The following is a 24359-nucleotide window of genomic DNA, read 5'->3' as shown; positions in this document are numbered from 1 at the left end:
TGGTCCAAAACACACAAGAAAACTTCCTAGAGAAGTTGCTGAGGAGTTAGACCATTCTTTAGGCTGGGGTAAAATTTGTGCAGTAAATTTGCTTTTGGCGCTCCTAGATTTTTGTTTTCTTTTGTTTGGTCTTTCAGCATTTGGTGAGACAAGAGAGAACCTCACCCATCATGAGACTTCCAATGAGTCTTGTGTGAAAAAAAAAAAAAACAGGTACAAAAGCTCAGTATTATGTTGGGGCACAGGATAACATTATGCAAGAAAGTAATATTGAGGTCTTAGAGTTTACATAATTTCTTTTGTCTTACTTTTTTGCTTTCAAAAATATATAATAAAAGCCCACAAAGAGGGTTATTTATGAAAAACAGAACTCCATGGCCTGCTTTAGCCATCAGTGTAGGAGTGCCTTTTCAGATACAAGTTCTTTTCCCCAAAATTCTTGAAAATTCTGAGAGGCTGTGTAATGTTGAACGCTTTCAAGACTCAAATCGGGAGCCAGACAACAGCCCCAGGTCCTAGAAGTGCTTCCAAATCTAAGGTTTTCTTATTTAAAAATTTAAAATTTCTCATGTATCTGCCTTGAACATCCCAATCCATGATCATAAGCACAGTGAATGTTTATTTCATTGCGGACCCCTCTTTATGGGTTGATTCTACGTGAGAGGTAATTTTGACTAACGATAGTTAACCACTGCTAGCTAGTCCTTCCCTCAAGAAATGCAAAGAATCAGGAAGCAGAACCAAAGAAATCCAAGAAACAAACAAAGCCACAGCCAATGTTTATTCTTGATTGTTGTCACTACATCTTTCATGCTTCCTTATTTTCCTTCACCATTAAATATATAATAACCAAAACTTTATTAATATACACACAAAGGAAGTGGGCACAGCACACGAGCATGGGAGGTGGTGAGTAAACATGGTGAGTGGCCGGTGTTTGCAACCAGGGTCTGTGAAGCAGGCCTCTTCAAACGATCAAGAGTTTCTGTTCAAACTGAGGGACAGGTCTGCCCTTTTATTTTTTCTTCCTGAGACTCTGCTTTGTTCTTTTGTCCAACAAATGTTTTAAAATTAGTGAAATACCAAAGGAGATATGGTGGAAGGAGACATGGGATGGAATTAGAAAAAAGCATAAATGGAATCCAGAAAGCTCTGTGATGGGTGACTGATAAAACCTCTTGAGGAAGCAAAAATAAACAGACTATTTCATCAGCCCCTCATTCCCTAAGAGGGAAAAATACACATTTTTGTGTTTGGAGAAATAGCTACAACTTTTGCAGAGTAGAAAAGTGTCATGAGAAATGGGAAAATATCTCTAATGTCTATAGCACATGAAATATCTAAAAGTAATAAAATATTGAAAGACAAGAGAGTTTATCTGTAAAACTTCCAGTGCATATGTTGGATGAAAAGTAAAAATACGGGACTAAATGGTTATGTTACTGAAATAGCACTTGGTACATAAACTCAAACATTCTTTTTCACATTCAGTTTCTCAGAGGCTTGGTTTCAGATGCCTGAGCACTTTCAGCATTATGTTGGCCTTTATCCCTCTTCATCCGGAAAAACATCACTGCTAAAATTATGCCTAAAAGAGAAAAATCAGAGTCAAATAGATGAAATCTTACAATGTACTGTCACATTCATTTATAAAGTAGCACCCTGGTAGGAAAAAATGACTCATAAATTTCATTTTGTGAGTGGGTCAACAGAGCTTCGTTGTCATGGTGATTAAGGGCTTCTAAGCATGGGTTTTCTTGGATAAGTACGCTTATCACTTTTCTTGCTGTCAGTGTGTAACAAGTCCCAAGTTATATCTAAGCTGATGGCTCTCCCCAGGCCTCTGTCAAGGGATATAGGACTTTATGCCTGCACTACCCTGAAGACCATATGAGCATCTGACAGAGTTCCTGAAGTCTGGACGCAGCCAATAGATGTTGATTCCAGTCCTTCTTCCCTGGAGGAAATAGGCCAATGAGAACAACCAGAGAGCTTTTCTAGGATTCGTCCATCTACCTAAAGCCTACTTTCACCAAGTATCACATTTTCTTTTGCACCTTCCTCATGGCTCCAGCTTGAGTAGACTACCTAACCTCTCTGCTTTCCCTCATCTCTGACCTCCTGCAAAATTACATTGTGCGTTTTAGCACTAAATGTGTACTACAAACCAGAGACCTATATGGAAAAGGAAAAGGTGAACTAAAGACCTATTGTTTTTAGGAAATTAATCTGGCATTAGGGTCACAGGAGGAATAATGGCAGAAAAGACTGGATGCTCAGAGGCCCATTAAGAATCTTGCAATAATCCCAATCCTCCTATTTTGAAAAAAAAGTAAGGATATGAAACTACAAGATCCTATTACTTCTGTCTGTAGATCACCAAACTCATCCAATCTTTAACTTGTGGTAAAATTTTGAGAGTAAATGGTCATGCTAGAAAACCATGGCATGCAAACCCAAAAATCCTTTCAAGATGAGAAGACAAATAGAATAAGAAAAGGCATAGAGGTAGGGGGGAGTTTGGTAAGTGAGTAAACCTCAAAAGCCAGCTCAATTAGCATAAAATGTTTGTACCAAACTGTTGTCAGAGAGAAATGATGGTCACCATGCACATATTAGGCTTCCTTGTAGCTTAGACAGTGAAGAATCTGCCTAAATGCAGGAGGCCCAGGTTCGATCCTTTGGTTGGGAAGGTCCTCTGGAGAAGGGAATGGCAACCCACTCCAGTATTCTTGCCGGGAGAAGCTCATGAACAGAGGAGCCTGGCGAGCTATGGTTCGTGGGGTCGCAAAGGGTTAGACACAACTGAGCGACTAACATTACTACTACTATGCACATGTTAGGATGGGCCATGGTCACGCCACAAAGGCCTTTCTGTGTCATAATAATGAGGAATACAAACAGGAGGGTATGAGGAAATGAGATCCCTGTTAGAGCTACGAATCACCAAAAGAACAATGAAAGAGACTTAGAATAACCCCAGCTCTTCCTTTAAAAGAGAAAGGATGTGAAACTGTGTCAACTCCTTCGCTCAGGTGCATGTGAACTGATGAAGTATCTACTAATACGTAATTTGCGGTGAGAACACCTGTTGAAAAGAGGCTAAAGACTACAGTAGACACTGAGCTGTTTACAAAAAAGAAGACAGGGAACTCTGCTGTCTAGGGGCCAAGGCAGAGTGAGGCCTGCGATGCAGTGGAATTATTCTGAGTTAATAAAGAATCAAGGTCCACAGTCACAAAAACATAAAAGGGGGAGTTCTGCAACATGTCAGGTCCTTCAGATACGCCCGCGTCTCCACTGGAAGGCTGCTGCTGCTGCTAAGTCGCTTCAGTCGTGTCCGACTCTGTGCGACCCCATAGACGGCAGCCCACCAGGCTTCCCCGTCCTAGCTTCTACCTATTCCAACAATGGCGGGCTAGGCCCTAAGCTCTGTGAGTGAAAGATCCGCTTATGTCCGTCACCGTGTCTCCCACCAGGCACAGTGCCTGACGCATAGCAGAGGGACAGCTACTGCATTTATTTCCCCTTCAGCATGAAAGCTTGGTGACTCAGCGTGAGATACAATAATTTATTCTTTAAAGCCACCTATGTGATTTTAAATGAACTGGTTTAAACTTGCTGGTTTTAAACTAACCAGCAAGGCAGTGATGGGTGGAGGGTAGTACCAAAGCAGTAACTCCTGATCAGGTTTACTGGTGATCTGTGTGCTTGGTTATTGCCCAGGCTGCCATCTGAGCAGCCCCAGCTCAGCCCATGAAGTCAGACCCTCATGTGAGCTCATGTTTCTGACAGAAATCGTTGAATCTGAGAAATTATACTCACCGATGACCAAAAAGGTGGCAAGGAGTATACCAACTGCCATGCCCACTGGGGGTATCCCAGGCATGCGAGCCGCTGGCTGGAAACACCTATTTTCCACACACTTGCAGAAAGTAACTGAGAAACAGAATAATATTTGGTAGATAAATTTTCAAGCAAACAATTGAGGAATCCTGTATTAAAGATAAGAATTCTCACAAATTATCATATTGAGAGACAACATTATCCCAAGTTGCCTGCAGCAAAATATCTACCTGGCAAAGAGACAGTCCTTTCCAAGGGTGGCCGGCCACCATCACCGATGCGGATTGGGATGTTGTAAACTCTCTCCTCAAAGCCTGTGTGCTTGGTGGAGAGGCGGGCATGAGTTCCTGTCAGAATAGGGGAAAAAAATGACTGACATGAAAACACAACTGTGGGCCCCTGGATGAGCAGGAATAAAGCTCATCTCTGCCTCGTACATGAATGGTTAGATGAAAGTGTGAGTTAAACTACCCCAAGTATCACCACTCCACAGGTACCCTCCATAATGTTAAAAAGGATGCTGAAGCATCCATCAAATTCTCAATTCCTGACTTCGCTGTAGAAACGAACACCAAGTGCAGTAGGCTGTCATTACTCCTGGTAGTTATGTTCCATAAAGTGGTCACAAACACTGAATTAGAAAGCATATTCGAAGAAGTAATTGCTAACGTTTTTCCAAATTTGATGGAAACTCTAAATCCTCAGATCCAAGAAGATCAGCAAATCTCAGGAAAAAGAAAAATAAACAATTACACATAATACTCAATTTACTGAAAACTAGTGAAAAAGAAAATCTTAAAGATATCCAGAGAAAAAAGGATATTATACTCAAAAGAACAAAGAAGAACCAATACAATCCAGAACACAATGTCTGTAAAGTACTGAAAGAAAAACTGAGTAAGTTTAAAAGTACCCCAATCACATGTTCTCAGGTCACCATGGAATTAAATTAGAAATCAGTAACCAGGAAGATGTGGGCAATCCCCACATATATGAGAACAAAATACCCTACTTCTAAATAATCCATGTGTCATAGAAGAAATCTAAAGGGAAGTTAGAAAGTGTTTTGAACTGAATGAAAATGAAAACGCATCAAACTTTATGGAATACAGCTAATACGACACTGAGATAAATTTATAACACCAAATACCCACATTAACAAAGAAAAAAATTCTCAATTGCTTCAGTTTCCATCTGAATAAAAGCAGTACCAAAAAGCAAGTTAAAAACAACATAAGAAGAATAAAGGAAATAATAAAGATCTGAGCAATGAAATATAAAACAAAAAATAAGGCAAAATCAATGAAACCAAAAGCTTGTTCAGTGTGATTAATAACCTCTAGCCAGACTGATCAAGACCAAAAAAGAGGCAAAAATTTCCAATATTAGAATGAAGTGATATCACTACATACTCTGTAATTATTAAAAGTAATAAAATATTATGAACAACTTCATGCCAATAAATTGACAAATCTATTGAAATAGAGAATCATTTGAAAGACACAAACTAGCAAGCTCAACCAAAAATAAATCTATAACTTGAGTAGTCCCTTATCTATTAAAGAAATCGAATTTATAGTTAAGACTTCCTACAAAGAAAACTTTGAGTCAGAAGCCTTCACTGGTGAATTCTATCAAACTTGAAGGAAAAAATAAAAAGCAATTTTACACAAATTCTTCCAGATAATTGAAGAGGTAGAACACTTTCTAAATCATTCTGTGCAGCCAGTGCTACTCTGATACCGAAATCAGACAAAGGCACTATAAGGGGAAACAGGCCAATATCCCTTATGAATATAGACAGAAATAGTCTTAAAATTTCAGCAAATTGAATCCAATCACATAAAAATGCTAATATTTCACCATCAAGTACGCCTTATCTCAGGAATAGACTGAATTAAGATACAAAAGTTGACTGAAATATTTCACCAACTAACAGACAAAAACAACAAAAACCTAAATTAACCAACAATCATCTAAACAGATGCAGAAAAAACACCTGAAATTTTTAGGATCATACTTCATTAAAAAAAAAAACAACCTCTCAGCAAGTTAGGAGTAAAAGATAAAGTCCTCACTCTGATAAAGGACATCTACAAAAACTTATAGCTAACCTTAAACCCAATGGTGAGAGACTTCTGAATGCCTTCTCCCTGAGATTAGAAGCCGAATTGTTTCTTCTCTCACTACCTTCATTGAACATTGTCTTGGTGATTTTAACCAGTAAGAAAGCAAGCTAAACATATAAAAAGCCATCCAGATTGGAAAGGAAATAAAGCTATAATGATTCACAGACAACATGTAGAAAAACTATGAAAATGTAAGGAAACAAGGGAGAGAGAACTTACAAGTGAAGTCAGCAATGTTATACGCTACAAGATCAGTATAAGAAAATCATCGGTTATATTTCTATATGCTGGAATTAAAAATTTTAAGTATTTATAACAGCATAAAAATATGAAGTGCTCAGGGGAAATTCTGTAAAACTATACTTAAAAAATTAAAACACATTGCTCAGAGAAATTAGGAAGACCTAAATAAGTGGAGACATAATCATATTCATGGATTGGGAAATTCAGTTTTGTTAAGATTTAAATTGTCCCCCAAATTCAAGCACCGATTCATACTATCTCAATCACAACCAGCATAGGTTTTGGGGGTAGAAACAGACAAGCTTAATTCGAAAAATTATATAGATATGCAAAATAAATTTGAAAAAGAACAAAACGAGGACATTGACACTACCTGATTTGAAGTCTTATTATTGAGCTGAAATTATCAAAACATTATGGTGTTGCTATAGACAAAGAACTCAATCAAACAGAAGAGAATCCAGAAATAGGCCCATGTATATGTGGTCACTTGGTTTTTGACAAAGCTGCCAAGACAATTCAATGTGAAAAGGATATTTTCAATAAACAGTGTTTAAATAATTAGCCATATTTAAAAAAAATGAACCTTGACATTTACCATACATGCAAGAAAGATTAACTTGAAATGGATCATAGAGCTAATTGTAAAAGCTAAAACCATAGCTTTCTTTTCCTCTGGAAGAAAAAAAATCTCAGAAAACTTTAGTGATCTTGGCAAAAACTTCTTAAAGAATATGCAAAACAGTCACAGATTATAAGGGAAGAATATCAATAAATTAGATTTCATCAAAAAAACTTAATTTGCTCTTCAAAAGGTACTGTTACAAAATAAAAATATAACAGTGCCTCGGAAAAAAATATTTGTAAACATATATCTGACAAAGACCACAACAGAAGTCAAACCTTTGCTAAATTTTTTAAGCAGGCACAGTATTTGACCAGACACTACACTGATGAGGATATATGGATGGCAAATAAGCTTATGAAAAGCTGGTCAACACCATCAGTCATTGGGGCCATGTAAATTAAAACCATAATGAAATACTACACTCCCACTACAATGGCTAAAATTAAAAAGACCGAGCATAACAAGCATTGGGAAGAATATTAAGCAACTAGAATTCTCGTTCACTGGTGGAAATGTAACATATTACAGACTATTTGGGAAGCAATTTTATATCCCCTTAAAATTTGACCATATAGCTACCATATGACCACTTCCAGGTATTTAACCAAGAAAAATGGAAGCACAGGCTCCTACAAAGTACTTTTTCACAAATGTTCATAGCAGCTTTATTTGAAATGGCAAAAAATGGAAGCAATTTAAGTGATAATAAGTCAACGAATAATAAATCATGATATACAATGGAATACTCCTCTGCAATACAAATGAGTGCTGTGTTGATATATGCAATAACACGGTGAAATCTCCAAATAAGTATACTAAGTGAAATTAACCAAACAAAAAAAATTGCATGCTGTTATTTTATTTACATAAAACTCTTGAAAATGCAAACCAATCTACAGTGACAGGAAGCAGATCAGTGGTTACTTGGGGGTGATGGACAGGAAAGCCTGGCCTGCTGCAGTCCATGGGGTCACAGAGTTGGACATGATGAGCAACTGAACTGACTGAGGGATGAACAGCGTGGGGTGGAAAATAGGGATTGCAACAGAGCATGAAGAAACCTGGTGGAGCTGGTGGAGTCGTCTTACCTGATGGTGCTGATGGCTTCAGTGGCACATACTTATATCAACTTTTATAAAACTGTATGTTTTAAATATATGCTGTTAATTGTATGTCAACTATGTTTCAATAAAGCTGTTTTTAAAAGATCATGACAAAATCTGTTTCTCAGCTGCCACTGGTTGTTTTGCAATGCTGCTCTGATTGGAAAACAATTCATGTACACCAACTACTGTCCAACTGTTCGTTTACACCAAAGGGGACACTGAGTGTTAACAATCTGTCTTTTCCCAACCTTGGGGGCTTTCAACCCTCTGGAGAGCTTGCCTGTGCAAGTTTCCACAGCATGAACTTCCTTTCTGGAGCGGGGAAGAAAGCTCTGTGTTGAGTGCTGCACACACACCAAGGCAAATTAAAAACTCATTTCATCGCCCATCAGTGTTTTTCTCAATGTTCTTTTGACAACTCACCATTGATTTTGGAAACTTCCCAGTCTTTTTGTAAGCTTTCGCTGCCAAGGGAAAATGTAAAGTGTCGACCCCGAAATGTCAGTTCATCATCATCGGTGGCCTCAAAAATGAGACTTCCGGGTGCTTTGGGGGGATAGCAAAAGAACAAGCCTGTGTACTCCTTGACCAGCCGTGGGGGATTGTCGTTCACATCCGTAAGGGTCAGGTGGAATTGCGCCGTGGAGCTCAAGTAGGATCCACCTAAGGAATTGAATCATTGAAATACGGTGTCTGTTCTCATTCTCTCAATCAGAAAAGATATTTCCTTTCCCTAAAAAAAATTTTACAATTCAGACCTAGTTTCATTTTCTGCTTTAAAAGTCTTGATAATAAAAATAACTAAGGATTATGAATCTGCCTGCCAGTGTAGGAGACACAGGAGATACAAGTTCGATCCCTGGGTCGGGAAGATCCCCTGGAGGAGGAAATCGCAACCCACTCCAGTATTATTGCCTGGAAAATTCCATGGACAGAAGAGCCTGGCGGGCTACAGTCCATGGAATTGCAAAGAGTCAGACACAACTGAGCACACACGCACACCCCCAAGAATTATGTGCTAATGTTTTATACATGTTACTTCAAAACAATTCTGCATGCATTTATTGATGAGAAGACTGGAGCTCAGAGAAGTTGTGTGACTTGCCCAAGGTCACACAGCAGTGGAGAGTCTTCCAACTCAAGAGATCTGACTCTAGAGCCCACAACTTCAATTGCTCCTCATCACTGACTTAGGTGTGGTTGTTAAGTTTTCTAAGCGTCAGGACTGCCCTGTGGTCCAGTGGTTGAGACTTTGCCTTCCAGTCCAGAGGGTGAGGATTTGATTCCTACTCGGGGAAGTGAGATCCCACCAGCTGCAAGGCACCTAAACCTGCACTCCACAACTACCGAGCTGAGCCTGCACACCACAGCTAGAGAAGTCCAAGTGCCGCAGCCAAAAATAAATGAATAAATTAAAAAAAAAAACTTTTCTAAGTCTCATTTCTTCAGCTGTAAAATGTGACTATATGAGGATCCAACATGTAGTATTCTTAGAAAATTGTACAGAGCTGTACAAATGTTATTTGCTGGGGTACCATGGTAAAAATTTTGACCTTGCTGCCTGAACAATTAGTAACTGTGTGATCATTGGCGGGTTACTTATCAGTATCTTGGTTTCTTCATACATCAAATATAATCAATAATAATCCCTCCCCATAGTGTTGTGTGAGGGGTAAGTGCTTAGAAGGAGACGGTCAGTACAGCAGTGACGCTGATGGTTCTCATTCTCCCTGATGTTCCTACAATTTCTGACTCCAGCCCGCTTCAATTCCTGTAAATTCTATTTGCCTGCTTTTCTTGCCAGCTGTCTGCATAACCAAAGGAGGAAGAGCTACCGGGTTCTTGAAGTCATTTCATCGACACGGATCAGTCCAGGGCCAACAACTGCACACCGGGCAGAGTTTTGAACCCTGTTTTTGATTCCTGACACTTCTAAACTGTGAGAGGCTTTAGGACACGTCTAGGAGAAGGCAATGGCACCCCACTCCAGTACTTTTGCCTAGAAAATCCCATGGACGGAGGAGCCTGGTAGGCTGCAGTCCATGGGGTCTCGAAGAGTCAGACACGACTGAGCGACTTCACTTTCACTTTTCACTTTCATGCATTGGAGAAGGAAATGGCAACCCACTCCAGTGTTCTTGCCTGGAGAATCCCAGGGACGGGAAGCCTGGTGGGCTGCCGTCTATGGGGTCGCACAGAGTCGGACACGACTAAAGTGATGCAGCAGCATCAGCAGCAGCAAAGTGAAGTGCTGACCCCACGGTACATTTTAGCAGAAGGCAGAGCACAAAGATTTCACCAGAAACTTTCTGCTGATTAAATCGGGAGCTTTTAAAATCAAGAGTTAAATGTGTAGAGTGTGATAGTGGTATGTGTTAGAAGCACATTAACTAGAAGCAAGAGAGAGAGTCCCCAACCCACCTCAGCGAGGTCCGTGCGCTCACCCACAACCATTTCAGATTCAGCACACACATCTGCGGGTCTAGCTTCCTTGGTTTAACATGACTACAGTACTTTGCTGTTCTTCAGCTTTTTACAGACAGGGACCATTTTCATGATTCCCACCTACTGGAATTTTCCCCATTCCCCTACTCCCAAACCTGGGCTCTACATTTTGAAAGTTTCTTTCTTTGCTCTAAATCTGTGTTTATTTAGTCATACTTTGTTCAGTTCTCTCTCTCTCTTTTTTTTTTTTTTTGGTAAGTCAGGCAGGTATATTACTATATATTATATAATTCTGGGGCTTCCCTCATAGCTCAGTTAGTAAAGAATCTGCCTGCAATGCAGGAGACCCCGATTTGATTCCTGGGTCGGGAAGATCCCCTGGAGAAGGAATGGCAACCCACTCCAGTATTCTTGCCTGGACAATCCCATGGACAGAGGAGCCTGGTGGGCTACAGCCCATGGGGTCACAAGAATCGGACAAGACTTAGCGACTAAACCACCACCACCATATAATTCTATATACTACATGGTGGTTTGATCCCGCTCCCTGGAGAAACCCACAGCCACTTTGGAGGAAGGCGGGGTAGTTCAGTGGGGTCACAGGAACCTTCCTAGAAGCCGTGGTCCCTGCAGGACCCCACAGAGGGAGCAGCAGCCCTGAAGCCCTGCCAGCCCCAGGGGCAGCCCGGCCGGAAAGAGCCCCGCAGCAGTCACGAGGGTTCTCACCCAGAACACAGCCAAGGCGGGGTGAACCCTTCCCTCCGTGTTTGTCCTCTTCTTGTTTCTCCACTGGCAGATATTCTGACCGTTCAACCCAGTGGAGTTTCCCACTCACCTCGCCTTCCCTCCCACTTCTGTTGACGTAGCCCCTGATCACTTGTGTTACCTTTTCCGTATTTGTGTTGGCTCACCTACTTCCGTTGCCACCACTTGTACCCGATACAGACTTTCAGCTTCCCTGTCCAGCAGCGCCACACTGAAGATCTCACCAGTGGCGGGGTCAATTCTTAGCCAGCCTCTCTTGTCGCCTCTCAGTGAATAACTTCAGTAAGAGAAAAGAGCGAAAGAAAGCCCACGTTACCCTGCATGAAAACGTGGAGATAGTTTATGCACCTCTACGCTGTTATATCAGCACTGTCCCTTGCAGACTATTGACAACATATATAAAGAAGCATAATCTAATATTACTAATGCTTTGTTTGCCTACCATCTGCCTTCAAAAGAAGGATTTGTTCATCCCTACAAAGTGGTTTTTGTACTTGTTTTAATTTTTTTTTTTAAAGGTAGAGTCACAACCTCTAGTGAAAAAAGTTAAGCTTCTTTTTCAAATAAAACAACCTGGAATTGTCCATTAAAACCATGCCCTCTAAGAAAACGTGAACACTCATTGGTGGATATATGTGAATAGGTGAATACTCAGAGGCACGGTGAACTCTTCATTCAACAGACATCTGCTGAGAGATAGCAAACATCAGGCTGTGGACCAAGAGAGGAAATTACCAAAGGGGGTTGTCAGGCCAGTGGAGAAGACAGAGACAGATAATTCTAGTGTGATGATTGTCAGGTCCATGTGGAATTCCAGATAAGGTAATGGGAATCAGAGAAGACTTTCTGAAAAAGTGAGCTGTGCTGTGTTTAGTTGCTCAGTCATGTCTGAATCTTTGCAACCCCATGGACTGCAACCCACCAGGCTCCTCTGTCCGTGGAGATTCTCCAGGCCAGAATACTGGAGTGGGTTACCATGCTCTCCTCCAGGAGATCTTCCCAACTCAGGGAACAAACCCAGGCGTCCTGCATTGCAGGCGGATTCTTTACCAGCTGAGGCACCAGGGAACCCTCTCCTGAAAGAGTTCAGTTCAGTTCAGTTCAGTCACTCAGTCATGTCTGACTCTTTGCAACCCCATGAACCGCAGCATGCCAGGCCTCCCTGTCCATTACCAACTCCTGGAGTTTACTCAAACGCATGTCTGTTGAGTAAGTGATGCCATCCAACCAAACATCTCATCCTCTGTCATCCCCTTCTCCTCCTGCCCTCAATCTTTCCCAGCATCAGGGTCTTTTCAAATGAGTCACTTCTTCTCACCAGGTGGCCAAAATATTGGAGTTTCAGCTTCAACATCAGTCCTTCCAATGAACATCCAGGACTGATCTCCTTTAGGATGGACTGGTTGGATCTCCTTGCAGTCCAAGGGACTCTCAAGAGTCTTCTCCAGTACCACAGTTCAAAAGCATCAATTCTTCTGTGCTCAGCTTTCTTTATAGTCCAACTCTCACATCCATACATGACTACTGGAAAAACCATAGCCTTGACTAGATGGACCTTTGTTGGCAAAGTAATGTCTCTGCTTTTAATATACTGTCTAGGTTGGTCATAACTTTCCTTCCAAGAAGTAAGCGTCTTTTAATTTCATGGCTGCAGTCACCATCTGCAGTGATTTTGGAGCCCAGAAAAATGAAGTCAGCCACTGTTTCCACTGTTTCCCCATCTATTTGTCATGAAGTGATGGGACCGGATGCCATGATCTTAGTTTTCTGAATGTTGAGCTTTAAGCCAACTTTTTCACTCTCCTCTTTCACTTTCATCAAGAGGCTCTTTAGTTCTTCTTCACTTTCTGCCATAAGGGTGATGTCATCTGCGTATCTGAGGTTATTGATATTTCTCCCGGCAATCTTGATTCTAGCTTGTGCTTCTTCCAGTCCAGCGTTTCTCATGATGTACTCTGCATAGAAGTTAAATAAGCAGGGTGACAATATACAGCCTTGACGGACTCCTTTTCCTATTTGGAACCAGTCTGTTGTTCCATGTCCAGTTCTAACTATTGCTTCCTGACCTGCGTACAAGTTTCTCAAGAGGCAGGTCAGGTGGTCTGGTATTCCCATCTCTTTCAGAATTTTCCACAGTTTATTGTGATCCACACAGTCAAAGGCTTTGGGATAGTCAATAAAGCAGAAATAGATGTTTTTCTGAAACATCTGAAAGAGTAGACATTAACTAAAGCGAGAAAAAGAAGGATGCTTTAAGCAGAAGGAATTGCAGGAACTAAGGCAGAGAGGCCAAGGAATAGCTTAGGATGTGGGGGCATCAGACATTCCAGTAGTGAAGGGATAAAAATAGGGCACAGTGGATGGCAAAGGATGAAGCTCAAGGGATGGAAGGAGCTGGGTCGTGGGAAGCGATGGGCAGGCATGGGATGGTGACCTAGTCATGTTTGTGTTTTCAGTGGAACTCATTGGTAGGTGCATGAAAGGTGAAATTGAGCGAGAAAAGTCTAGAACCAAAGGAAAACAGATGGCTACAGCCTTTTGGGAACAAAGCGCATAGCCATAAGGATGTCTGTATCTTTAAATTTTAAAAAACCCCACCTCTGGAAATTTTCTCCAAATTAAGAAACAATTTAATAGAAGTCTTAAAAACGAATTATTTTCTATAAGTTAAAAAACACTGGAAACAACCTACATGTCTGGGAGTAGGAGAATGATTAAAAAGTAATAATGTTGTTGGTTCACACTAATTTTTTCCCAGTGTTAGAATATTCTATATGCCAAGCACTGTGTTAGGCTCTGTGTATGGGCAGTGAATTAATAATTGCCTGTGTTTGGTTGGATGGCATTACTGACTCGATGGACATGAGTTTGAGCAAGCTCCCGGAGTTGGAGATGGACAGGGAAGCCTGGCGTGCTGCAGCCCATGGGATCACGAAGAGTCGGACATGACAGAGGGACTGAACTGAACTGATGTAGTCGGGATTTCTGAGTGAGATGGAAACCCTCTGGAGGGTTTTCAGAGGAGTTGCGTGATTTTACTTTTTTAAAGACCCACTCTCATTGCAGTGAGTGGGGTGGAAGAGTTGATAATGTGGCCTGGATCACTGAGGAAGTGATGAGTAGCAGGTCAATTCTGGATATAGTTCAATGAAAGAATCACTAATATTTACTGATAGATTGGATTAGGATCCATTGGGTGCTAATGGATTCCAAGTTTGTGGGTCTAAAAGACAGAGAATTAAATTGCTCAGGTTTTAGCAGCAGCTTTGGAGTTATCCTTAAATCTTAACTGACTTACTCCTAGCATCTCAACTATTGATTACTCTCCATTCATGAAGTACTCTTTTCATTTGTTTCTGCCAGGACATTATCTTTCTTCTCATCTTCCTGATTTTAACTTAATAGTACATACATCACATCATTTCCTCAGATGAAAGAATGAACATCTGAGGAATGTTCTTAAATAACTTTGTTTTCTCCACTCATAAACTCAAATTTTTACTCACTTGCCCTTGACCAATGACTTTCTCATGGCATTCTCATGAAGGAGATGGGAGCATTTGTTAAAGAGTAAACTGTTGTAAAATTAGGAACATTTTGTGCCCCATCAGGCTTAGTGACTCTGACGTACACAGTAGTATCTACACTAACCATCCAGTACAACACATCTCTTCTTTCCTTTCTCTTATCTGTCTTTGTGAAAGTTGATACATGCTTGCAGTGTAAAATAGTAGGTGGGAACTTTACTCCGACAATCAGAAAAACGTCTTGAAACTGATTCCAGGTACCAAAAGGATCACTCAGTGGAAGGCAAGACTCCCCTCAAATATTTAGAGACACTTAAGGAATTGTCATTCATAACATTCATAATCACTTGCATAGGTTTTAAGCCATGCTAAAATATTTGTCATGCCATGGACAGTAGGGCTGATGTTATACAATAGAAACAAAAGATCCAGGATCAAGTCCTGTCCTTGGGCTTATTAACGAGATGATCTTAAGAAGGTTATAGGTATTGATACAGACATGGATGTATACACATACATCTGTTATCTTGGAAATTTTTATTATTGTTGCATATATTTAAGGAAAATCTGTGTGGGTTCTATCACCCTGAAAAACAAATGAGAACTACTAAAATGGAAATACTTACACATCTTGTCTAACCGTCTTAGCCCACATACTCACCTTTCCAGGGCTGAGCTCCGGAGTGAATCTTGTTGCCCTGGACCTGCTCTGAAGAACTCTTCATGGAGAAGGTTCCCTTCACCCTCTCAGGTGGCTGAGTCCACCCCGTCAGGTTTCTGCTTTATTTTGCTGTCTAGAACGCCCATCTGCCTCAGGAGCTGGAGCTTGTCTCCGGACCCTGACCCTGTGACTGGTCCAGCCCCACCTCCTGGACTCCCCAGCTCTCAGCTGGGACCTGAAGTAGGCAGGCTGGGCTGGAATCTGACCTGCTTCCCACTCCCAAGTCTGGATGCTCCCCGATGCCCCCAAGGTGACTGGCACCTGCCGAAACCAAGGGCAGATTCACCAAGCACACTGGGACACAGCTTCAGATCCCTGGCTGCTCCTTTAGGGGAGAGCCCTCAAGTCAGGCCAGCTTCTCTGCCCACCCGCCCCCCAGCCCTTCCTCCTCCCATGGGCCGTGACTACAGCACCCAGCCAAGCTTCCCAGCACAGCTCCTCTCTACCTGACGTCCAGACCTTCCGGATCCTTGGCAGTCATGTTGCCCACTTTTGTGCCTTTAGCCACAGCCTCACTGACTTTTGCTTCAGATACTTGTTGGAAAAATTGCGGGGCCTCATTCACATCTGTCACCGTCAGTCTGAAGGTAGTAGAAGAGCTGGCATTATACTGTACACCAGGCACCAGAGGCTCAGGATTTTCTGCTTGGACTACAATATTATGAATGGCTACTGTTTCAAAATCAAGAGGCTGTACAGGGGGAAAAAGAAGGAAAATCAATTGGGGGATAATTAACTCCCTTAAAATCCGCCCCCTCCCCAAGGCGCCCTAAAAAACGCTCTGACAGAGCATCCATTCTTAATCTAGTGTCAGCAAAAACCTCTTTCTCTGGATAGCAGAGCCATGGAGAAGCTTTTGCTATGGGACTTACCAGGACTTTGAATATGCTAATGTGTGTTCTGACTCTCCTAGAAGAGGGAATCAGTACAGCACTCCTCCAATTTATTTAATCCTGGGATAATTCATTCATTCATCAGAAATTTATTGATTCTCTCAAGACAGTTCTCAGAAGTCACTGGGAAATGCTTATACAGAGATTTCCACATGGTGTGGGGCTTCCCTGGTGGATCAGTGGTAAAGAATTCCACCTGCCAATGCAGGAGATGCAAGTTCAATCCCTGGGTCCAGGGGATCCCCTAGAGAAGGAAATGGGAACCCACTCCAGTATTCTTGCCTGGAGAATCCCATGGACAGAGGAGGCTGAAGCAGCTACAGTCCATGGGCTTGCAGAGCTGGACACGGCAGCAACCAGATTGTATGGAGAATGATTTCCCAGAAACCTCAGGATTCGCATTTCAAAATAAAAGAACTTAAACTCTTGGCGGGTGGGAGAGGTTAGCATAAACTAGAGCATACTTGCTCATTTTACATCTAAAAACTATCTCAGAAACTATAAATACCTACCCCTCAAAATGGCCAAAACCTTACTAAAGACAACCTAGAATTTTGTGCGTGAGAACTTGGTATGGTTACCATCAAACTGGGGCCCCAAACATGGCTGAGCAGAAAGAAATGGAGGCTGAACTCCGAACGCTGCTAAGTTTCCTAGCAAACTGCTTTCAGTCTTCAGGGGAATTGCTGCTAAGTCACTTCAGTCGTGTCCAACTCTGTGCGACCCCATAGACGGCAGCCCATCAGGCTCCTCTGTCCATGGGATTTTCCAGGCAAGAGTACTGGAGTGGGGTGCCATTGCCTTCTCCATAAGGAGAATTACAACGGCCATTAAGAGGAATGTTCCAATTAGACAAGAACATTTAAGAAGAGCACTTAAAAGCAAGGAATACCTATTTTAATTGGCATGAAGAAGCCTCCAAAAGACTTCAAAATTCCAAAATAATTTCATTGCAAAAGCCTGATAAAAAATTAGAGATATAAAAGGTATCCAAAAAAGACTACAGGACTCATGTAATTCCTACTGCTCCCCTCCACAGAAGTTCACTGAACATCTAGATCACTTCTAAGTAAGATAAAATACTAAAACATTAATTACTGAACATAAATTTTACCCACTTTGGTTTCTTTTTGCAGAGGAACTAAAGATATTTGGATCTATTAGTATATATGGCTAGTGCCACATTAAAAATGTTTACTATGAGGAAGCATATTTTTCTAAAAATTATGAAATATATTCATAAATTTGCTAGTCTAAAGAATGCTAGGGTAACAGTTCATAATTGCTTAGCAAGTGTTCACTATAAATTAAGGCTTCTAAGTGTAAGAATTCTAACGTGTGCAAGCTCAGTCACTCATGTAATTTAAAACAATAAGAAATAATTGTGTATGCAAGGAAAATAGGAGGTATTTTTTGTTTGGGAGGCTTTTTTTTTTTTTTTGGTTAAAAAGGGTATGAGGTATGGCAATATATTTTGTTGAGGGAAATAAAAGTGGTTTTTTTCTCTAGTTATTTTAAAATAGGAAGGAGAAAAATTAAGGGAAAACTATGGACATAGAAAATAAAGAAGAATGAAAGAAAGAAAAAGAGGAAAAAAGAGGAAATCCTGTGCGGTCAAGTTAGCTAAAAAAATTAATTGTTATTTCAAGAGTTTTAAAATAAGTTTAAATACTAAAATATTCTTACATAAAGCTAAAACCTCTCTGCATTAAAGAAGAAGCTGAGTGATTTACAGACCCAGTTAAGCCACGAGATCCAGAGTGACGTCCTCACCGTAAACTAGCTGCAGCTCACCTGTTTGAGCAAAACAGTTGGATTTCAGGTCTCTTCTGAGACTCTTTTTGGCTCCTGGGCACTGGACAGCTGTTGCTCAAGTTTCTTGGCAAGCCTTCAGTACCAATTAGCAAGGCAGCATCGGGGAGGGGTAGGTCCATGCCAGCCTCGATCGGTTACAGATCACCGGGGGCGCCACTGCCATTGCCGGCAGGACAGTTTTCCCCTTCATTTAGCATCCCTGGGCCTTCCTGTAGGTTGGCAGCAGTGCTCCCTGAAACACTCCTTCCACCCTGTCTCCCAGTGTGCCTCGGGGGCCATAGGGCTCCCCTGTTGACAACCACTGAGCTGGACTCTCACCTTTGGGTCATTTCAGCTCTTTACTTCGAACCCTTTCTGTTCATGAGTTGGAGTGCTCACCACTGTAGGCTCGTGTGTAGGGACTGACTCTGAATCCTGACTCAGGCTGCACGAGCGCCCTTCCAGTCCCTGCCTTGGCCACCCTATTGGCCTTTCACTCAGATTCTCAAGTGTCCTGAATTTGAGAACCTCTTAAGAGTAGTGTTAGTCCTAGGCTATCCCCCTCTTCCCCCCAGTAAACCTTGTATTTTGTTCTCTACCCATCAGTTTCAATCTTCACCAACAATGGCCAGATGATTTAATTTGTGTGGTGGGGGCAGGGGAGAGGACAAGGACCTTAATGAAGATCTGGCCTTGACCCTTAGCCCTGTAGGTAGGCACACACCCAACACAGTTAATTAGGCAACCTGGCAGGAGAAGCCTGGAGAAAACCGGAAATCTAGTACAGAAAGGAAGGGTTATTTATTAACAGTAGTTGTCTTTTGAAAGTTTTTATTTTTGGCAATAAAGAGCACAACGTAAAAAAAAAAAAAAAAAAAAAGCTAAAACTTAATTTTATTTCATCTGCTAAAAGGACAAATTTTATTAGATCTATTAATAAAAAAGATCTACTCTTTATGAGAAATTTGAAAAGCTTTTTTTAATCTTTAAAAAATCTGTTTAGAAAGCAAAGACTTTGTGTTTTATCAAAATAACTTTTTGTGCTTTATATCTTTATTATCATGTCTTTGATTATTTAAGTAAACTGAGTTGTCTCAACATTAGAAAAGCAAAATTTGGCTCAGAAGTACGTAACTTACTGCATTTGCTCTTGAAATAATTAATTGGATAATTAAGTATTGTTTCATAATGATCTGTGATCCTTTTTAGTTGTGTCCAAATCTTTTGAATTTTTTGACAGAACTTCCCAAAATCAAATTCTAAGTGAAGTCTTTTTGGCCTGGAAATAATTTTGGGATTTTCCAGAGGTACTTTGGAAAAATCAGAAAAGACATTTTCTTTCTCCTTATAAAAAGAGAGATGTTCCACTAATTAAGATTATTTGATATGTTAAATTACATGGAAAACTTTGTCAAACAAGTAATACTAAGACTTTTTTTTTTTTTTTTTAATGATTTGAGTGTTCAGGCTTTTTTCTTTTTTAAAAAAAAATGTGTTTATTTTTGGCTGTGCTGGGTCTTCATTGCACACAGGCTTTCTCTAGTTGCAGCGAGCGGAGGCCACTCTCTAGTTGCGGTCCTCAGGCTTCTCACGCAAACCATGGGCTCTAAAGTGCATGGGCTTTAGCAGTTGTGCGTGGTTGTAATGTATCGTGTGGAATCTTCCCAGAGCAGGGATCGAACCCATGTCCATTGGACCACTAGGGAAGTCCAAACCTTCTTTATGTTATATTTACACAGGTATGTAAATATAGAAATTGTACAAGATTCCTGGAAATCTATTATTTCCTGGTATGATGTTATCAGTCATAATTCTAGTTATCTTAAACATTACTCATTGCAAAAATTACCAAATTTTCTTGTCAATTCCATTACAATGAATTCTTATCAGATATTTGATAATGGACATTTTAAGGATTTTGTCATTTACAGATAGTTAATTATTTTATTCTGATGCTTTTGCAGAAATGTTCCTACAAAACTATTTCATCTTCAGAGAAATCCATAAAAAGGACTCTGACAGGTATTCTACAATATCTGATCATTTTAAAATCATAAAACTAAACTGGATAAGAATTCCAGAATAACAGAAAAACCAGATTAAAATAGAGCCAGTATTAATTACATTGAACTAAATAAACTGAGGAGGTTGATTATAATTTGTATGACTTTCTGTTCTAATACAGTACATATTTCTTAATGTTTTGTTTTTCCAGATTTAAAGAAATGTTTTCTTTTAAGTTATCTATGACTTACAGCAATCGATAAATCATACCTTTTTAAACAAAAATGACATTTTTTTTCTAGGTGATCTTTCCAGAATTCAGAAACTCTCAATATATTCTTTTCATGGCAATATAGGTAGTCATTCACATATGTTCAATAAGAATCTGTTCTCCTCATAATGGAACACATTTGGAAACATTGATTACATTGGTAAGGCTTGGACTGGATTGTCACATTTGAGAGAGATGTGCATAGACTCAGAGAGTACTTTGCTTTGAAGATTCCAGCATGAGCTTACATGCTATGCTATGCTAAGTCACTTCAGTCGTGTCCGACTCTGTGCGACCCCATAGACGGCAGCCCACCAGGCTTCCCCGTCCCTGGGATTCTCCAGGCAAGAACACTGGAGTGGGTTGCCATTTCCTTCTCCAATGCATGAAAGTGAAAAGTAAAAGTGAAGTCGCTCAGTCATATCCGACTTTTAGTGACCCATGGACTGCAGCCTACCAGGCTCCTCCATCCATGGGATTTTCCAGGCAAGAATACTGGAGTGGATTGCCATTGCCTTCTCCGATGAGCTTACATGGTCAATCACTATTCTTGCTGTGCTTATGTAAATAATCAAGCCAAATTTAATGCAAAAAAAATTATTTTACTGGGGTTATCCTTATAAAGAATTTTTTAAAAAGCAGGAATAATTGTAGAGAGAAAAATTCTATTTGAACCTTTACATTCCCCATGGACAGAGGAGCCTGGCAGGCTATAGTCCATGGGATCACAAAGAATTGAACATGACTGAGTGACTAAGCACAGCACAGCAGGTTAGACTCGGCTTCCCAGGTGGCGCTAATGATAAAGAACCCGACTGTCAATGCAGGAGACAAAAAATGAGGGTTGATCCCTGTGTCAGGAAGATCCCCTGGAGGAGGGCATGACAACCCACTCCAGGACTCTTGCTTGGAGAATCCCGTGGACAGAGGAGCCTGGCGAGGTATAGTCCATAGGGTTGCAAAAAGTCGGACGTGACTGAAGCGACTTGGCATGCACACATATACCCATAAACTGGACTGGATCCTGAATTTTTCTAGTTTCCTCAAATATCCGGCTACAACTCTCCAAGCTAATGTTTCAGTTGTCTCCCACCTTTCTGAATTGGAATCGGTGAGAACAAAGACTGCCCTTGAACCTCCTTGGAAGGGATCTGCCCGGTCCTCCTTACTCCCCACACGGCAGCCAAACTTTAGAGTCTTAAACCTTAGATACACATCTCACAGCTGAAGAGGGGTCCACCGGACATCTGGTTTTATAAAAATACTGAATCTCCAAATCAGATTGAGTAGGAAGAGAGGCAGCTGACAGTGCGGCAGATGCTCCCTTCCAGGACATCAGATCAACACTTCATACTTCAGCTGAACATGAAACTCTCTTTTTTTCCCTTCCCTTTCCTTCACTCTGGCATTGGCCTGGAAAGGTAAACCACCATCTGTATCTCCCAGACTGTCGCTAAGGGAGGCAGCCTCTGAAATTTAAAACAACTAGGATTTGGGGCTGGGAGAAAACCTAACTGACATCTAACTTGAACAGGCATATGCAACTAACTATCCCTACGAGTGAACCCACTAACAGTGCTGCCTCGATGGAAGCGATTTGTGTCCTGACAGCATTTATTTTTGTCTGTGATGGTTATCATTCTCTGTATGTACCTAGACGGCTGGTACATCGTCATCAGGCAACGTCTCCTAGGTTATCTAACTGCGCCCCTGAGTGTTCACAAACCAACTGAGACACCTCATTGGTTGAACTCCCTGGATTTACATCAGTAAATGAGTTAGAAAGGAATTGTCAAGAGGTATTCATGACTCAGGATTCCCTTTCTTTAGCCGGTCCATTCTCCTTAAGTGAAGTGAATTTTGCTTAGTCGTGTCTGACCCTTTGAGACCCCATGGACTATACAGTCCATGGAATGCTCCAGGCCAGAATACTGGAGTGGGTTGCCTTTCCCTTCTTCAGGGGATCTTCCCAACCCAGGGATCGAACCCAGGTCTCCTGATTTGCTGGTGGATTCTTTACCGTCTGAGCCACCAGGGAAGCCCTCCTTGGTTAAGAGTGCATGTAAACCAGAATATGATTAGGAACCTTTCCTTAATTCTTGAAAATATTGAAAAATTCACTGTTAGAGCAATAGCTGCCCAACAAAAATCTTAAGACTTTCTGGCCAAAGTTGTTCTTGATATAAGATAGCCCTTGATTCTCTTTCAGGTGAGCAAGGAGATGTCTATGCTGTAGCCAACACCACCTGCCATACCTGGAGAACACTTTCGGGGCAGCAGAAATTCAGGATCATCAGATCACTGAACAAGCCACTTGCCTTCAAAGGGTGACTCCTGCCATGGAGTCTTTCTTTGAATTATTTGCATTTGATTGGTTTGGGTCTTGGGGGCCATGGCTCAAAGGTACACTCCAAACACAAGGAATTATCCTGCTTGTTAGAATCAGAGTACTCTCTCTCATGTGCTGCATTCTCTCAAAAGCTTTAAATACATGCTCACAACCACTCACTACCAAGTCTCACTAAGACTAAGAACATCAGAAAGGGGACAGAAAGAATGACCAACTTAAAAACTCTAAACCTGCAGTTGACACCTGTGAATATCACAGGGATTAAGTAGAAAAAAAAAACAAAAAAAAAAACCATTATGACCTGTGAATATCACACAGAAGATCAACAGAAGAAAGAACTAAAGAGCAGTATCTGATAGTGGCATTTAATGCTTCAAGTTTTTATCACATTTCTCAGATAAGTGAGAATCTGATCAAAATGGGGAAACTGTTAAAGGGCTTCGCCAGTGGCTCATCAGTAAAGCATCCACCTGCGGTGCAGGAGACGCAGGAGACGTGAGTTCGATCCCTGGCTTGGGAAGATCCCCTGGAGAAGGAAATGGCAACCCATTCCTGTATTCTTGCCAGGAGAATCTCATGGACAGAGAAGCCTCGCGGGCTACAGTCCACAAAGAGTTGGGCTCTTTGGGGTTGCAAAAAGTCAGACACAACTGAGCATGTACACACTTTAAAGAAACAACAGGCCCAAAATGGAATCACTTGTGCTAAACCCCATGTCAGCAACAAAACTTAATACCTGACTTATTGCATTCTCAATCCCTGCCCCAGGAATGCAACTTTAACCAGTCAGTCTTGAATCTGGTCGGCCCTAGTGAGGTAATCAACCCAGTAGGCCCTTTTGTTCCTTTTAGGAGGGCAACCTTGTCTGAAACAAGACATTCTTTGCCAATAATTTCCTTTTTCCACTCCCATTCTACCTTTAAAAATCTTTCCTTTGCTACAGCTTGGTGGAGCTCCTTTCTATTTGCTAAATGGAATGACACTTGATTTATGAATTATTTAATAAAGCAAATTTGATCCTTAAACTTACTCCATTGAATTTTTGATGTTTGTGCATACATGAATTTTTTCATCAGGAGAGGTTATGTAGCTTTTGTCAGAATCTCGAAGGTATCCATGACCTCAAAAAGATGAAGGAACCAGAGAAAAGCTCAAAAAGCACATTATAGATTCTGGGAACTGCCCTGTTTTATTCACTCTTCCAGGCCTGGAGGACCCAGGATCTCTTGGGGAGCTGTCAGTTCTTTAACTTTAGTTTATATCAGTTTCTCATCAGTTAAACAAAAATGGTATTTTCCTTTCATAAAGAGGAAAAGCTGACACATGACTGCATTCGCTCAGCCTACTCTTCCCTCAACATCTGAAAAAATTCTCCCCATCAGTCCAAAGTTGGCTCAGTGCTGTTCTCTGCATACCATCTTCCCTAAATCCCACTCTGTATCCCCAAATAGATGAGCTCCATGCCTTCTGTAATCTTATAGGACTTAACTCAGGATCCTAATTGTTTGCTTCTCTATTCCAGATCCTTACTGACCATGAGCTGTCTGAGAAGAGGAACTGTATTGCATTCTTTGCTTCTCATCACTTCCCTGACAGTGTGCATAGTATACCCATCAGGAAATACAAAAATGAGAAGG

The 24359-nt window shown here is 41.1% G+C and overlaps 1 protein-coding gene across 5 annotated transcripts in view; it reads right to left on the bottom strand.

The window, feature by feature from the left end:
- Window positions 1-749: 749 nt before the first annotated feature.
- Window positions 750-24359, bottom strand: part of CDH17 (cadherin 17) — an 88917-nt gene continuing 65307 nt past the window's right edge. For all 5 annotated transcript variants that reach the window (XM_027561540.1, XM_027561538.1, XM_027561539.1 and 2 more), the window contains 6 exons: window positions 15857-16101; window positions 11309-11439; window positions 8376-8615; window positions 4077-4193; window positions 3826-3939; window positions 750-1588 (listed from right to left, as the gene is read on the bottom strand). In XM_027561540.1, the coding sequence (XP_027417341.1) occupies window positions 1488-1588; window positions 3826-3939; window positions 4077-4193; window positions 8376-8615; window positions 11309-11439; window positions 15857-16101 (948 nt within the window). In that variant the 3' untranslated portion in view covers window positions 750-1487. The remainder of the gene's footprint in view (window positions 1589-3825; window positions 3940-4076; window positions 4194-8375; window positions 8616-11308; window positions 11440-15856; window positions 16102-24359) is intronic.

This window comes from Bos indicus x Bos taurus, chromosome 14 (assembly GCF_003369695.1).
Source record: "Bos indicus x Bos taurus breed Angus x Brahman F1 hybrid chromosome 14, Bos_hybrid_MaternalHap_v2.0, whole genome shotgun sequence".
Lineage (NCBI taxonomy): Eukaryota > Metazoa > Chordata > Mammalia > Artiodactyla > Bovidae > Bos > Bos indicus x Bos taurus.
The sequence above is the reverse complement of the archived record's forward strand: the minus strand, read 5'-3'. Positions and strand labels throughout refer to the sequence as shown.